The sequence below is a fragment of the Apaloderma vittatum genome, unplaced genomic scaffold, assembly GCF_000703405.1.
Source record: "Apaloderma vittatum isolate BGI_N311 unplaced genomic scaffold, ASM70340v1 scaffold5356, whole genome shotgun sequence".
Classification (NCBI taxonomy): domain Eukaryota; kingdom Metazoa; phylum Chordata; class Aves; order Trogoniformes; family Trogonidae; genus Apaloderma; species Apaloderma vittatum.
In genome coordinates this window covers 1-17,596 of record NW_009719891.1, presented here as the reverse complement: position 1 = coordinate 17,596, position 17,596 = coordinate 1, and the positions used below count along the sequence as shown (strand labels likewise).

Sequence of the window (17,596 nt, the reverse complement as noted above, 5' to 3'; positions counted from 1 at the left end):
GGATTGATATCGGGGGAGGGAGTCGGGTTTGATACCGGGCTACTATCTATAGGTGTATATAGTTCTTTACTTTTATCATTCCACTATTGTTCCTATTATTGTTTCATTAAAGCTGTTCTAGTTTTTTTTTTTCTTCTCTAACCTGAAAGTCTCTCTGCTTCATTCCCTTTTCCTTCCCATTTGGGAGGGGGGGAAGGGGGGGTTAGAGAGAGTTTGTCCGTGTTAGGGGCCGGCCCAGCCCTCACCCTCGACACCAGACTTGGCCGATACACTGAAAACAGAGATGAGCTCAAGTCTGTAAGATTTACGCTTCTGTGGGGGCGGGGAGGATCAACTGACTCAGCGCTACTGATAAAATCACAACTGCTTTACATACATTAGAAACATTAATCCTAATCCTTTTATTAAGAAGAGGGGGAAAAGTCTAAGATGAAAAATCAAAACATCTCTCTGAATTATTAGAAAGTTTTACCACGGAACCTTAAGTGAAGAAGCTTCCAAAAATCAGACACCAGCAGAGGAAATTACTTTACAGGCAAAAATTACAGCTCATTTACCCAGCAATTCACATAGAGAATCAAACTATTCCTACCACTTCAGACAGATGGTTAGCACAACTCTTACCCATTCTGGAAGTCTTACTTTTGTCTATATGAAATCATTATTTGGCAGAGTTCAGAATATAACAGAACTTTTTTTCCTAAAATTAAGACCAAAAGGAAGTGAAATTATGTACATTCTACTTTTAAGTTCAGGACTTTTTTTTGAAGGCAAGCTGATCACCCAAACTGATCTTCTAACTTAAAAATCTTTGAGATTTTCAAATTGTATGTTTCTTTTCTGCATTATAATGCAAATTATTTTTATTCCAACATGAGATATGAAATATAAAATTGTGATAAAATTAAAATCAGAATTCCCTCCTTACTCACAGTAATGATGCTTTATGGTTATTTGAGGTATTTCAATCTATGCAAACTCACACTGATGTATCAACATTTTTAACAGTAACACTCATTTGTGTCTCAGACATGTTCTATGCCTCCTCCTCCTCCTATTACAAAAAAGGAAAATGAATGCAGGAGTCACAGCTTGTATTTAGGCAAACCATCTATGATTCTCCTACTCTGGAGCACAACAGCAGAAATAAAGGGCAGGTCATGGGATCCACATGCTTAAAACAACAACTGTTACTACAGACTAAATAACTGCCCTTTCCTACGCGTTCAAGTTCTAATTTTAATGTTTATGCAAGATGAACAAAATCTTTCCTGGAGAGAAAGATCCAGCGAATATCAATTATCACCATTTGACTGGATCTCCTGTTCTGGCAGCCAAGTCAAGGACATAAAGTGAGTAAAAGCAAAGTTGTTTTATTTGGCATTCCTACCAATACCGACATCTCTGAGGCAAGCAGGCGGAGCTGGCTGTACTCAGGTGCAGAGTGTATCTCCATGTTCCAGGGAAGGTGCTTCCAGACAGCTACTAGCAAATGGAAATGCACTGTATGATCAACTCGGACGCTCTGTGACAACATGGTTTGGGTTTCAGAACAGCCAGAAATATTGTTAAGAAGAGTCTGATCCAAAGTTACATAAACAAGTAATTTCTTCTGCCTTGACAGTACATGCAGCACCACACACAGCCCCAGGAAGAATACTAGGAAAATAATAACTGATTCAAATGCAAGCTAAAGATAAGCTCCTTCACCCTATGAAAGAATGTGTGAAGCAGGCAAGCTGTAACCTCCAGCACTGAGCTGGTAGCCATCTCGTAATACAGAAGGACTGAAAACATAAATTACAATTTAATAGTTAAAAAATGCAAAAGAAAAAAGAGTAGAATGCAGCAAGTAGGATGTAAATTATAAAGAAAGCCTGTTTTCAAATATCTGGTTTCACTTGTTCTGTAAAATATTCCAATTTTTGGTAAATAAAAAATGAAAATAGTTAAAAGATGAGAGGCAGAGCTGCAAATAAAAAGCTAAGAGAAAACAACTCCCAGGATAAAGAATTAACTCAAATCTCTTCAATTTCAAAATGTTTGTTCCATGTATGTGACAATAACAGTGCAAATATTTGTAACGGACCTGTGGCTGGCAGCTGTTAAAACTGCAGATTTTTAAACAAAGATCCCAATACCATTAGGACAAAATCATGTTTTTCCACTTACAACATCACATTATAAAAAACAAATATGAAAAAGCATTCCATTTAGTGTGGAATATTGAGAATTTTTTCCACCTATTTTAAATAAGGTCACCTTCTGAGATACAAGTTAGGTGTTCTCACTAATACTTAAAATCTAATAGCACGTTCCATAGATAAAAGCCAAAAGGAAAGGAAGAAAAATATCATTACACAGGCTAAGACCCAGCTTAGGGATAACAGTCAAAAACTCCAGTTAAAAAATAACAGTCAAGCACTATGTCAGCATTACTTTTGGCCGAAACAGAGCACATCTGGCAGTTCAGTACCCTCAAGTCCACTACTGATTCCCAACTGCCCAAACAGCACAGCCTCAAAAGCCCAAGAATCAGCAACTGACTCACCTTTACACCTTTACACAGCATCTGAATGATTTCTGGTGATCTCCCGCTCCCAGATATCCAAAATATCCGCTGTTCTCTACAATGTTTGAAACATAGGCAAGCCAAAAATGTACTGGATGTCAATCTTCTCCACAGTTTATACATAAATAGCTGAAAACCGTGTCCTTGACAAACAGATAAGTCATCAAAATCCATGAAGAATATGTTTAAAGGGATAGAAGAATTAGCTTATCATCTCTGAAATACTAGAAATCGCTAGAGAAAGACTCCCAGAAAACTATTACACTTTGCATGTTACACTTTTTGCATTTTTCTTGCCTGAAAGAATATAAAAGACGTCAGTGCAGTATATTCACTACTTAGCATTTTTTCTGTACTTTAGTAATGTTGTTTTTCAATACAGCTGGTCCTGACTAAACAGATTTAAAGATTCATCAGTTCCAGGACTATAAAGGATTATTTTGATTATCTGGTCTGACTTCCTGCAGGGCACATGCCATAGAAACTAGCTCACAGATTGCTGCAACATACTTCCTCTAAGATAATGTGGCAATAGATCATTTAAAATACGATCCACTCACTTTAAAGATATCGGTAACAAAGAAGCAACTGCCCTCCATGATTATTTTATTGTTAATTACCCTAATTATTAAAAAATGGACTCAGTTCTGTTCTGAATGTGCATAGCTTTGGTTTGTAAACACTGGACTTTGTTACATCTTTCTGATAGAACTGATGGACTGAGACAGATTTCTATCAGATTACCTCAATGAGCAATCACCTACCTGAAACTTTCCTCCATGTACCCATTTATAAATCATAAATAGGCTGACTGCTTACCGACCTTCTGGAGTTTGTCAAAATAAAGTTACAAAGTTCTTCACTCTACTCTGTATTTGTCAGGCTTCTGCTGGAATTATATTCTCACTCTTAGATATTTACCTCCCTAGATATATGTTTAAATCTACTATACACTGAGAAAGTGTGGATAAACAAGTAATTCTTTAGAGCAATAATGAGAATATCCAGAAGACATGATATATTCTAGAAATTGGGTTTGGTCTAGAAATTACAAAGATTAGAAAAACAATTTAAATCAAAAATTTGCAGAATAGAAGAATGAATAATCTCTTCTCCTTGCCAATGGGAAGTAGAATAAGAAATAACAAGCAGTAAGGAAGATTCAGCATAGACTTCAGAAAAAAGCTTTTAACAGTATGGGCCAAAAAGTGCTGAGTTTTTTGAGAGGCTGCAAAACACTGCGCACTGCAGAGTTTTGGGGTTTTTTTTTGTAAAGCAGGCAAGAAAAGCACATGTTGAAAATGCCACAGTTAGAAATTAACTTGCCTTAAAGGAGTTAAATGGACCAGGTAACCGAAGATCCGTTTCAGGTTCCACCTCCTGTCTCTCCTTGCCTTGCAAGAGTCGAGCATTGCAGATCAGCTCTGAATCTTTCTAGCTTTTGATATCTATTTTTAAATGGACACTGCAGAATTGGTAGCAATTGCCCAATAATCACCTCATTTCGTCTATACAGAGAAATTTTCAATTACTCTCCTCCTTTGCCCCCCATGATGGCCCCCTGCCTATAAAGGCAAGGCTTCTTATCCTCTTAGCTATCAAAATCGAGCAGGAGGCTGACGTTCAATTGGTTAGCCATAATAATGTTTCATCATGTTAAGTGTCATTGCACCTCAGGATGCAAACACCATCTGTAGGTCCTTTCTATATTTAGCTGTATTAGAATAGATGCTGCTTAACTGAGCCAAGTATCTGACAGAAACTGTGCAATTTCTGAACTAATCATTATTTAACTTTCTACTTCTGCATCATCAGCACATTTTATCAGACTGAACCATTTTTCTTCTGATTCCAACTATGAGAACAGTGAGTAACAAACAGACAAGAACAGATCCCTGCAGGTCCTATTGCAAGCAGCAGCACTGAATAACAATTCTCCATTTTCAACTGCTTTGTTATCAATTCATCTGGTTTTAAACCATTTAGTAACCGATATGTTTAATTCTGCACTGTTAATTTCTTTAATCTTAGAGTCAAGGGAGGGTTACTTAATGCCTGCAGAAGTCCTATGTTTATTGTTAACTTCATCAATGCAAATTGTAATCAGATTTAAGGATGTGCATGGCTCCTCTCTCTGACACGGCTGACTATTTCTGAAGAGAAGGCTAGCACTAGAAAACAACTCAACTATTAGGTTTTAAGATTTGAGGTCAGAAAAGATAACTGGCCTGGGACAGCCAGGGCACATCTCCTGTAAAACATGTGCTATAAGCCGTACTGGTGACGTACGGACCGGACAAATCAATTTTAAGTTGAGTGGAAAGCTGGTTGGACCGCCAGGCTCAAAGGGTGATCATCAGCAGTACACAGACCAACTTGTGACTGGTTCCTACTGGCATCCCTCAGTGTAACCATTTGGATAGCGGGGTAGAGTGCAGTCTCCGACACTTTGCAGATGAAATCAAGCTTGATGGAGCAGTCACCACACTGGCAGCTGCTATTCAGAGGAGTTTCCTCGACAGGCTGGAAAAACAGACCAACAAGAACCTCACAAAGTTCTTGCAAATGCAAATACAAAGTCCTCCTCACCTGCGACAGAATAACGTTATGCAATGAGGGCAGGCAGCAGCTTCACAGAAGACAACCACAAAACCCCCCACGAAGTAGTCTCAACCTCCCTCATTCCCTCTGAACCTACTGTCTCCTTTCCTCGCACAATGACTGGCACTTGTACAGTGACCTGTCAAGTATCTAATCTGCTAGGAAAATGGCAACAGAATAAAGATGGTTAGCATTCAGTCAGATAATTCCCTAAGTCCTGCTGCACAGCCACAGAGCCACTAGTGTATGCACAACTGCAACAAGCAGCATACATTGTGAAGCCTGGCTTCTCAGAGCTCATTCCTGCCTGAATTACCTCCTGCTTCACAACATGGATGAAATTGCACGGCAGTCCTTCCTATGGCAGGAGCAATAAAATTATATTTCTTCCCTCTACACAGCCATTTATTTCCAAGAAAATTCATTTTACAGTTGATCTGGTGAAGAGATTCAACATAATAGGGCAGGGGGGTAGAAGAAAAAGGAAAGGGGATTGTCTGGAATATTCAATGGGATGCCAGTCAGAAGGCCCTGTTCAGGTCAGCTTGAGGACCTCTCGAGATGGTTCATAAGGTACAGGTTTCTGATTTCCTCTAATAAAATGGGATAACTCCATCAGAAATACAGTGTTTCTCACTGCACAATAATGTTCCCCCAAAATAAATAAATTAAAAAGTATAACTGAGTTTGCACCACTATTTGCATGAAAAAGTCACACAATGGACAGCTGTTACTCATGCAATGTATAAATGTTTCAGCTTCTTGCCCATAGGTAAAAAAATTCTAGCTTTTTTTTGGCAATGTCTGTGAGCTACCTAGTTACCTATTTTCCAGAGCTACCTACAAGAAAAGCCCTGAAAGATGGTAGGGGAATGAAGGACTAAGTTATTAAAAAACCTGTATCTTAAAACAGGGTATGGCTTTTCTATTATAAATAACACAACTAGAAAAGGTTTATTTTAGACTGTTTCACACAGAAGAATTTTTTTGAAATAAGGAAATGTGCCTAAGCCTGTCTTTGCTTTTTCTGCAACTATTTTAATATCACCATTCTGTGCTTTACCTAACACAGCAATGCTGCTGGTATCAAATCACATTTAGTTCTAAAATACCATGCTGGTAACGGTACAACTGTTAAATAGTATACCTGCATTTAGATGTGTTTCTAACATAGGTTTACATGTTGACAGCCAACAATATTACAGCAAGAGCTGGCATGCCTGCACTTATTGTCAGATCTGAGACAGCAAACTCAGCAGCTACTTCAGAGTATGACACCAAAATCCAATAACAAGCCTAACTGGCTCGTTAAAATTATCCTCCCAATTCTAAACTTGTCAGTGATGCTGTTAGTTCCTGTAAAACAAACTGCCATTCTGTTTACATTCTGTGGCACAGGGGCCAGACAAAAATTGACAGAAATTTATCTTCGGTTTGTATCTTCTTAGCACTGGATTGGTTGCAGTATTTTCCTCTTTTGAAAGGCAACTGCGTATCCCCATCTCACTATTTTGAGCACCTCTTCAAGTAGTAACTAAAACATCACTGAATATCACTTTTTGTCAGCTAAATGAATCATCCAGAGAATTTTTTAATTGCAGGAAAATGAAATCAACATTTATTCTGCTTTTTTTCCCTTTCATAACAGTTAAAGTAACAAATAAACAAAACTAGAAAAGTAATTTAGGAAAGCAAAAAGTGCCTGATAAAATTTAGGAAATAGAAGAAAACATACTAAGGTTTCATCAAAGCAAAGACTAGTGCACGCATGACTGGGACTGACTGGGAGGTAACTGACAGGGAACCAGGGGAAGGGAGATGAAAAGTTAATGAGAAGTTCAGACTGGGATCCTGAAAAAGAATGAGACAAAAGGGGAGAAGAGTTAGATGGAATGAGGTACCTGAGCTCCCTGTATGAAAGTATAAATCAAAGTTTCCCAGTGTTTAGGGCGGGAATTTTGTTTGTTTAACACCTGAGGTCCATTGAATAACTGACACGAGTTCTGAGACACTTAGCACTGGTCTTCAGAGCCCTGCGCTGGGACAACTGAGAACCGATCTGCACATAGTACAGGTCTGTCTGAGAAGGAGAAAGATGATAGGGTTTGATGTTTACCAATAAAGCACTCAACATTTAAGTAATACGCACCTCCAGATTCAAAGTGACAGTATAATTTCTTTTCTTTTTTTATAAATTGGATTTTTTAAATATTAAAAATACACGATATCGAAGGATCCAATTACTATCTAGATAACTATATGCGATAATCTTAAAGTTTTTTGGTTGGTACCAAAAAACCCAAAATAAACCCACAACACAGTGGCTAAGATCTTATTTCTTCTTCTCTCTCTTCCATTCTATCATACATTCCATAATGTTTTCCTTTACAGTAATTTCATTAACTTTATCAATAGATTCATGAAAACCTGCCGTACATCTGTTTCTTTATAGCTTCCTTTTCATTAGTAAACACACAAAAAGGTCCTCTCCTGCAGCTACAGTGTTGTGTGTCACACCAGCCAGGAGGCTTCTAGTACACCTGTGCTTACACTAATTCTCCTTAACCTGATTTTCTAGCCCTCCCACTCCTGAAACTTAGTGTCACCCGCTCCCATTAGAAAACATCTATTTGTGATACATATATAAATTGATACAAAAATTAATTTCTTCATACCACACAGACAACAGTGCTGTACAGGCTGCTGCACAGCAGACGCTCTTTGCTTTTCTATTTGACAAAAAAATATCTCTCTTCTATAAAATGCAATCCAACAAACTGTCTTCTTAGTTCCAGTACATACCCTCCAGGGATGATCAGTCTTTTTCCTTCTAAGCTCTATACATGTACAAGCTTGCTCACTCACTCCAAAAAGCTAGACTGCCAGTCTCCCCTCACCCTTTCCTCCCCTCCTTCTCTAATTTTCTATTCTTTAAAAACAAAACAAAACCAAAGCAAACTGTCCTGCTTCCTTAAAACACATCTTTGGAAGACTAAGATCAAACCACACTACCATTTGCCGTTATTTCAAATGCAATTCTGTCATAACATCATACTGGGAACAACTCAGGTGAGTCTTGCCAGTTACAGATGAAGAAACTCTCAAATCCCTGCTTGGATTTTTGGATTAAAACCTTCTTTCTGTGCTCTAATGTAATTAAGTATTCAGCATGCTTACAGTACAAAAGAAATAGTTTTACAGATCTGCAGGTCAGCCACTGGTTTCCCCTGAGTAAATTCTATTGTCTTTCCTTGCTGGTTGACTGTTCGCAGCAAGACTTAAACTAGCATTCAATAAAATCAAATTCCCAGGTTCTAATATTGCATATGTACTTTACACGCATACTGTAAACACTGTTTCCAGCATGCAGTAGACTGGATATTGTTCTAAAAGGAAAGAGCTCTTTGTTAACTACAAACTAGCTAATACTTTAAAAATTTAAAATTAATCCCAAAAAACCTCCTTCAAATCCCCCACAATTTACTGTGACCTTCAGTACCAGGAAGGCAGCTATTCTCTTCTATTTACCAAGATAAAAGAGCATATTACAACCTCCCGTTTCAATGACTAAATAACATTCCTTTACAAAGCAAGAAATTATAAAAACACTCTGCACATAACTTGTCACAGCATGACTTGCCAAGGACACCAGAAGGTGACTTAGATTTACTTCCGTCTTTATTTTTAAAATCTATCCATCACCACAGTAACTCAAAACATATACTCCTCCCATACAGTCTGATTATACTTTGTAGTTTTTATTTTATAGTCATCTGTTTGTTTGTTTGAAAATACAAAAGAACTGTCTAGTTGAAACTAATAATCTTAAATGATATCATAAATCTGTACGTGGAAGTAAATGAAAAGTGAAATGTACTGTGTTTATTGCTCCTCGCTATACTGTTCTTTAAATCCAATAAACTAGCCATAAGTTCTGTGGTATTCAAAGGAAGGTAACTTTTAAACCAACTACCCTAATTTTTCAAATTTTAGTGATATAAGACTTGCTTACAAACGAATGGTATTTTACTCTCTTGAAAACTTACTCTTACTTCTAATTCTTTAAAGCTCACAGACTTCCACAAACGACTATGGGAGACCATCTGCACATCTCTAAAAAAGAGGGAAGGGAAAAATAATAATCTGGGAATCTTTTATAACCTTAAAATATGAAGCACTTAAACTGAACTTCAGCAAGTCAGTGCTAACAGGGAGATATATAGAAACAGATTGCATTTTATGGGAGTGACATAATAAACATTAAGCATGGATTCTACATGAGGACTGTTTCACCGAAGAAGAAATGCAGAGATCATGACATCCACTTAAGACCTCCAAGAAACCATCGCTAATAAATTCATGTAAATGCAAGTCTCCATTTAACAAAGCGTAAGACTGACTTTGTCTCAACTTTCCAAAGACAACATAACTAAGCAGCGTAAAAGCCTATGATTTTAGGTACAAAAACTGCTGACTGCCTACGGTAATGAACAGACAAGAATCACACTGTGACACTTCTATATTGTGGTCTTTATTCTGGTCCCCACAAGCCAAGAAAGACAGAGTGGAGCAGGTCCAAAGGACGGCCAAAAGGCTGGAGAATCTGCCCTGTGAGGAAACACAAAAGGAGTTCAGTCTTTTCTTCCCGAAGAAGGTGGCCAGGGGCGACCTCGTCACAGCTCTTCAGTACTTAAATCGTGGCTAGAAAGATGATGGAGGTTCTTTTTGCAAAAAGCCACTTTGAGAAGACAAAGGGCAACAGGTGTTAAGCTGCACTGGGAGAGGTTTCATCTCAGCATAAGAAATTTTCTACTCTGAGAACAATTATCCACTGATATAACTTCCCTAGGCATGTGGTAGAGGTCCCATCACTGGATGTTTTCAAGATGTGATTGGACAGGGTGCCAGACAACCTCATCTAGGCTCCACTTCCCACAAAAGGTTGGATCAGATGATATTTTGAGGTCCTGTCCAACCTGGGCTATTTTACAATTTATCTCCATCTTCCCCTTTCATGACTGAACATATTAAATTATAAAAAAAAACACCTTACACTAACGTGTTCACTATTCTGCATTCTCCAAATCGTTCTGTACATATTCCTTACAATCAAGAAAAATGTTCCAAGTACCTTCTAGTCATAAAATGACAAATCTTCTAAAAGCTTCTGATTAGGTTGCTAAGCAATCAGATATTTTCCCAGCACACTGTTCCCTTTGAGAAACTGAAGAACTAGATGCCACTGGAAAGGGCAATATTTACCTTTAGTTTCCTTTACACTTAAATCACTTAAATCCTTAACACTTAGATCAGTTGCCTCAAATTCATATAAAGTTCCTGGCCACTCCACGAATATCTATCCTTCACTCCAAACACAGACAGATATAAAAAATTATACTCCAAACATAGGACTACGGACAATAAAGGGATAACTTTGAGTCTCTCTGTTAGTGTCAACTGGGGCCAGAAAAGCTCTTAAGATTATTTTTAGATGCCTCTTTTACAATGCCTGAACAATTACCCATAAAGAATTTCCTATTTTCAGGTAACCTTGAAAATGACCATTTCTAAACATGTCTCAGTACAAATACCTCATCTTTTTAGGAGTTTGCTTGCACAGAAGTGTGTATGAAATATGCTCAGTCTTGAACGAATTCTGTTCCTTCAAGGGAGACCCTCTGAAGTAGACCTCAGATGCAGCATAACTGTACATAGTTGAGAAAATTCATCAGCATATCCATGTTTTATCAGATATAACACAAAAGGCATTTCACTAAATAAAAATGCCTCATAAAATTCTCCACTACAATAGTGAACTACATTAGTGATTCAGTGAATGGCACTTTTATTTTAAAGATGAATTTTGAACTAATGCTTCAATGTTAGGGACACCCTAAAACACCCAAACCAGACAGCTTCAACTGCACCAAATCCTTTTACCCACTCTCTTTTCCTTGATAGGATCCTCAGAAAATTTAAAAGGAGCCAAGAGCAAATTTGTTTCAGACTCAGCTGGCAAAAATTCCACCTATTCCCAACGCCATTAGGCCTTCCTCCTAAAACTAAACGAGAAGCCACTCCACACTTTTCTCCTGCTCCCCTTCTGCATAAAAATAGCAAATTACCTTTATTGATTGGACCAAATTCAAAACTGGGCAATTATGTTTGGTCTCTCTACAGTCATCTGCTATTTCAACAGAAATAGTCCTCACATCACGTCTTAAACTCTGAGGAATTTTTTTACTGTTAAAATAGCTACTATGGTCCAACTGTGAGTTTCAGTGATCTCTTTAGCTGACTTAACAACTCACAGGAGTCGTTTGACCTAATTAACGAAAGCTCATAGAGAACTTGCAGATCCTTTATTTAGAAGTAGTATAAAAATAACAAATCTTATCAACACATACAGGGTACGAGAGAAAGTTATCTACATTATTGGTATTACTTTGCTGTCTCAAGGGAAGTCATACACTGGTCTGGGCAACTATACAAGAGCCACACACATACATTTCACCGCAACAAATGCAATTTTATGTATTTATCCACCTCTGTGACAACAGGGGTTTATTTCAAGGTTTATTCTTGCTTTTCTGTTCTCTCTTCCTTGTCTCTCTGGAGTAGTTACAAGAACAAGCTCAGTTTTCCACAGTGGTATCAGTAATAATTTTACTTTACTCTCCTCTTCCACTCCATATTAAGTACAGTATTGGGGAAGGGAATCACTGGCATCTGTTGTTTATAAGCTTCTGTAATAGTGAGAAAGGCTACGTAGAACCTTTTTAAAAATTTCTTAGGCTTCCCACAAAATGAAATAGGTACCTTGTCCAACTAAAGAACAATACAGAGTATTTGAGTCAGGAAAAACAGTAACTCAAGATAAGAGAGGTGTGTGTATGTGCATGCATATACTCACACACTTAATCTGGTCAGCTGTGATTATCAGAAACTCTACCCACGTTAAGAGCAACTCAGTATAAAGTGTTTACATAGCATGGATTTTTAACATTTGCTTCCAGTGAACTCTCAAAGATGTAAAAGGGCAGTGAAAGTAGGAAAATCCAAACCAAGCAGGTTACATTTTCCAGTATCATGAGACAGTATCTGCCTGCACACGGATTACATATTCAAACATAGGAAAAAAATGTCGTCTTCTCATCACATGGTTTGAGTTGGAAGGGACCTTTCAAGATCATCTAGCCCAGCCGCCCGGCCATGTCAGGTTGCTCAGAGCCCTGTCCAACCCAAACCTGAATGTTTCCAGCAATGGGGCTTCTACCACCTCTCTAGGCAGCCTGTGCCAGTATTTCACCATGTTCATTGTAAAACTTTTCTTCCCATATCTAGTTTGAAACTATGCTCTTCTAGTTTAAAACAATTACCCCTTGCCCTATTGCAAGAGGCTCTGCTAAAAAGTCTGTCCCCAGAACCATAAAAGTCATAACCTCTTTACTCTTCTAAAAATATTAAATATTTAAGTTCTATTGCTGATTACTCAGTAACAAAAAAGGTGGGTTTTAGGTAAGCACAGAACTACTAAATACGTTATCACTACTGCTACAAAAAACAACCAACATAAAATCTGACAGCTTCCATACCAGTTATTATTTGTATCCCCTTCTCTTTCCAATTCAAGAGAAATCTCCCACATTTTCAAATATGTCATTGTTTTACTAGCACTTAAAGGGTTATAATATCAGACTTCAACAATTCAGAGCTTCCAGTATCTCAAGGGGGCCTACAAGAAAGCTGGTGAGGGACTTTTTAGGATGTCGGGTAGTGACAGGACTAGGGGGAATGGATTAAAGCTAGAGGTGGATCGGTTCAGATCGGACGTGAGAAGGAAGTTCTTCCCCATGAGGGTGGTGAGACCCTGGCACAGGTTGCCCAGAGAGGTGCTGGAAGCCCCATCCCTGGAAGTTTTTAAGGCCAGGCTGGATGAGGCTCTGGGCAGCCTGATCTAGTGAGGGATGTCCCTGCCCATGGCAGGGGGGTTGGAACTAGATGGTCTTTAAGGTCCCTTCCAATCCTGACAATTCTACAATTCTATGATTCTATAATTTCGTATTACAGTAAAACTAAGAACACACCACTCCTTTCAAATTTGAAATTAATTTCAGGCACAGTCCCTGCCCTTTATGAACCCATTGCATACAAACACCTTTTTCTCCACAGTTGCAGCTTCTAGTTTTACTATTACTTTGCTTTTACCTTGATAGCAGTAACTGCAAGAATACCACAGTTCTGAATAGTAGAGTGAACTCTGGCTAATCCTTCCTATATATATTTCACAGACACACAAACCAAAATCACTGCACAACTCCTATAAAACTTAAGCCTATCCAAGGTTTCTTCCTTACAGAAGCACGGATGCTCTGTGGGCAGGAGTCAGGAAAGCTCACCAATATTCTACAACAACTAATTTTCTACAACCACCTCTCTCCAAGTTGTGCTTCACTTCACTGTTCCATTTCTCCCTCCAGTTTTTTGTCAGATGACCTATTTTATCTTGAAACAACACAGCATCCCTTTTCAGGCAGTGTTTTCATCTCTCCAGGCTTCCTGGGTATTACATTCCAGTTCCTACTGTTTAACTGAAAGGCAAAAATACAAACCTTACCAAGTAACGCAATGATATTACTGAAGCAATGTCTTGGAATTTTTAACTGAAACAAACTTGGTCTTTCAAATCCTAATCCAAGTAAGAAGTTTGCCAAAAAGCATGAGATGAACGTTTCAGCCTATTCAGAACTATTAAGAGACACTGTACATCATTTGGCCATTGTCTTACAAGGCAAAACTACTAAATAACAAAGTGCTTACTGCTACTGTTCACAGGCTGTGACCTACTGAAAGCATCTGCAGGAACAACTGGTTCCTACAGGAAGAGACTTTTCTACAAATCTGACTAGGCACAGGAACACGATAAAAAACATTGATTAGATTTCCTAGATTATTCTTATCACAGCTGAGAATAATAAAAATTTCTGCTGGTGCTGATCCAACAAGTAGCAAGTATTTCCTTTTAATCTCTTAATACATTTTATGATACGACCTTACACCACAGCTTTCAGCCTGAATGCCAATTACAAACTCGTAATCTCAGCTCTGCCACAACCAGGTATGCACCTCTGTATCTCTGGTTCACTTTCTCAGGCTTCAAATTTACAGTTTGTAAATGGGACAGATTTCCATTACCCACCTAACAACAGCATAGGTTGCTCTCTCACATCAGAAAAGCTATGGTACCACATCGGTAGTCCTGAACATAAGAAAATACGAACGACAGTGGTCAAACACTGACAGCTTTGCGCAGGGAAGTTGTGGAGTCTCCATTCACAAGGAACTCAAGATCTGACTGGATGCAGGCCTACACAAGCTGCTCTAGCTGACCTACTTGAGAAGACAGTTGAACTAGATGGTCTCAAGAAGTCCCTTCAAACCTGACCAATTTTGTAATTATTTCTATATCAGTTTTTTTTTCCTAATTTCTGGAAAAAATCTACCATAAACCAATTTATTTGCTACTCTGAAGCTCTGCCAATTTATTCCTGTCATGGAAGAGTCAAGTTCTATACGAACAGTAAATTCTTTCCCTCGTTATTTAAGAACACAACAATGTTGTATGCAATGTTATAATAAATATAATGAGCTAGAATAGAAAGCACTCCCAGAAAGAAGATCACTAAGTGAAAGTTTAGAGCTAGAGTTTTCTCCTTCCCTTCCCTCAAGGAACTAGTTTTAACAACAAAAAAGAAATAGAATAGTAGAAAGGAAGTGTAACTCATTTCTAGGTGAAACAATTCCCCTTTCTCCAATTCAGTACCATTCTCAATGTTATTGTTGCCTTCTTCTTGTGACACTGAGGAGAGAAAAAAAATCTTACAGAAAGGAAAAAAGAAAGTATCATTTTACTCACATACACCAGAGAGGTAAGTATTTGAAACGGAAAATGAAGGTCTAAGCATGATATAAGAGAAATACATATCACTATTTTCTAATGAACTGAAACAGGCATCATATATCCAACGATATCTGCAAAGTAAAGTACAACAAAGAGTATTGTTCTTACCACATACAGCTGTTTCCAGAGCACAGCCCATTCCTGCAGTGTTGCTGTCACTTCAGTCACAACAGAATCTTCAAGTGGAACAACTGTTTCATACTGCCTATACAAGAAGAGAGGAAAAATTTAGGAAAGATACCATGGAAAAAGGTAGAAAAAGAAATAAATGTCATCATAGTAATTCTTAAAATGCTAGAACTTGAACTTGTTTTAATTTGTTCGACATAAAGGAAAAATTTTAAGGGGAACTTTTTGTCTGCTGTAACACTGAAGCAACTCAAGAGTCCTATCAACTGTTCCATTAGGTTTCACAAGAATCAGCTTATGTGATGCATTTCCCATTTACCTGTTCAAAATACATAATTTCATTCTAATGAAGGTCAATGAAAACACTTTTCATAATTATAGCATGTTAAATTAACTTGCCTGTAAAGTGGGATTCTTCACAGTTTGCATCCCTTCTCTCTACGGCACACAACCCTTTTTTCCCTCCAATTAGCCAGTATCACTAACTACCCAAAACGATCTACCATGTATAAACCTTTCCTATCCAGAAGACTTTTTCAATATTGCCTGAAACCTGAGTGAGCTATCCTCTAAGTAAAGGAATAGGACTTATCCCTTTCTGGTCAAGATCCTTTATATCCATTAAGGGAGAATCACAGAAGGGGCCTCTCAAGATCATCTAGTCCAGCCCCCTCCCATAAGCAGAGACATCTTCCGCTAGATCAGGTTGCTCAGAGCCTCGTCCAACCTGACATTGAACGCTTCCAGGGACAGGGCTTCTGCCACCAATCTGGGCAGCCTGTGCCAGTGTTTCACAACACTCATCTAAAAAATTTCTTCCTGTATCCAGTTTGAATCTATCCTCTTTTAGTTTAAAACCATCACCCCTTGTCCTACTGCAACAGGCCCTGCTAAGAAGTCCTTCCCTCATCTATAAGCCTTCTTTAAGTACTGGAACACCACAATAAGGTTTCCCCAGAGCCTTCTCTTCTCTAGGCTGAACAATCTCAACTCTCTCAGCCTTTCCTCATGGAAAGGGATTCGCTCCAACAGTTCCATGTCAGCTAGGCATTGCTCTCTATTTCATCACACTGAAATGAAAAAATGTGATAACTAATGTACATATTGCAATACCATTTTATTATCTCAGCCATTAGTGCCTTGACTTGCCCTTCATGTTGAATGTTATTACTGAAACAGCTGTCAGACACTGGAAAAATAAGGTCTATTTCAAGCTTCCGCTCTTTCAGCAATTTCTAATAAAAAAGAGGGAGAATAAATAAAACAACAAAAAAACACAACAAACCCCAACACATTTCTGAAACACACCATATTGGAACAATTTTCCATAGGTCCTAAAGGAGCAGTACTGAAAAGCACGGGCTCAAAAGGTGGTTTGGGATAAGTAGTGTCATGTGAGAGACATCCAGGAACAACCAAGGACACTGACTCCGTGCTCTTCAGCAGTACAGCTATTCTGAAATTCTCCTGAAGGGAAGCTACAAACCCCCCATTCCATAACCAGTTTTGGCTATTTCTTCTGTCCTTTGTACAGAGTTACATGAGTTCTAACAAGTAAATATGTGAATAATGAGATGTAACTAATTCTGAAAGGTGCTGTTCTATTGGTTTTGTTTTGTGGGGGGTTTTTTGTTCGTGTTTTGTTGTGGGGTTTTTTTAAGAGAAAAATACTCACCCTCTGTTACTAACTATTGCCTTTTTCAAGTGAATATAGTTTGCAGGAAAAATCCCCTGCAAGAGAGAAAAGAAGTCTGTTAGAAAAATATACGTACAGTTTTTAGCATTCATATTCTAGGCCACGATAAATAATTGCTAATATACCTATTTAAAAAAAACAACAAAGTAACACTGTGCCAAAGAAGTGGCCACAGTCAAAAGTCAACATTCGAATTAGTCACAACTGATCATTTTAATCCACATTAGAACAGAACAGCACACTGAATCGAGCTTCCACCTTGTAAGATTAATTTCTTAATAAGGAAGTTTTGTGAGTCTATTCAATGACATTATCATACGAAGATTGAAGCTGATTACTTTTCACTCCAAAAAGCTCCCGAAGCCTGCAGAAACACTGTTGTACTGGAAATACGCTCTGATACCAAAATCATGGGTAAGCCAAGCAGCACCAAATGAAAAGGTGTCACATACCAACCCTATACAGTTTCTTATGCTTTCCTTATGCTGCTCTCCAGCAGGTCAGTCCCCAACCTATACATGTACTTGGGGTTGTTCTTTCCCAGGTGCAAGACTTAAATCCAGTCCTCCCACAGGAAGAAAGACAGAGAACTAAAATCCAAAGGGTAAAACACAGAATCATAGAACAATTCAGGTTG

General features: G+C 38.2%; 1 protein-coding gene across 1 annotated transcript in view; it reads right to left on the bottom strand.

The window, feature by feature from the left end:
- Nucleotides 1-16,994, bottom strand: part of DOCK3 (dedicator of cytokinesis 3) — a gene marked incomplete at its 5' end in the record, with an annotated part of 160,559 nt that extends 143,565 nt beyond the window's left edge. The window contains 2 exon segments of the mRNA XM_009870815.1: nucleotides 15,243-15,339; nucleotides 16,939-16,994. Of these exon segments, the coding sequence (XP_009869117.1) occupies nucleotides 15,243-15,339; nucleotides 16,939-16,994 (153 nt within the window).
- Between the last annotated feature and the right edge of the window lie 602 nt (nucleotides 16,995-17,596).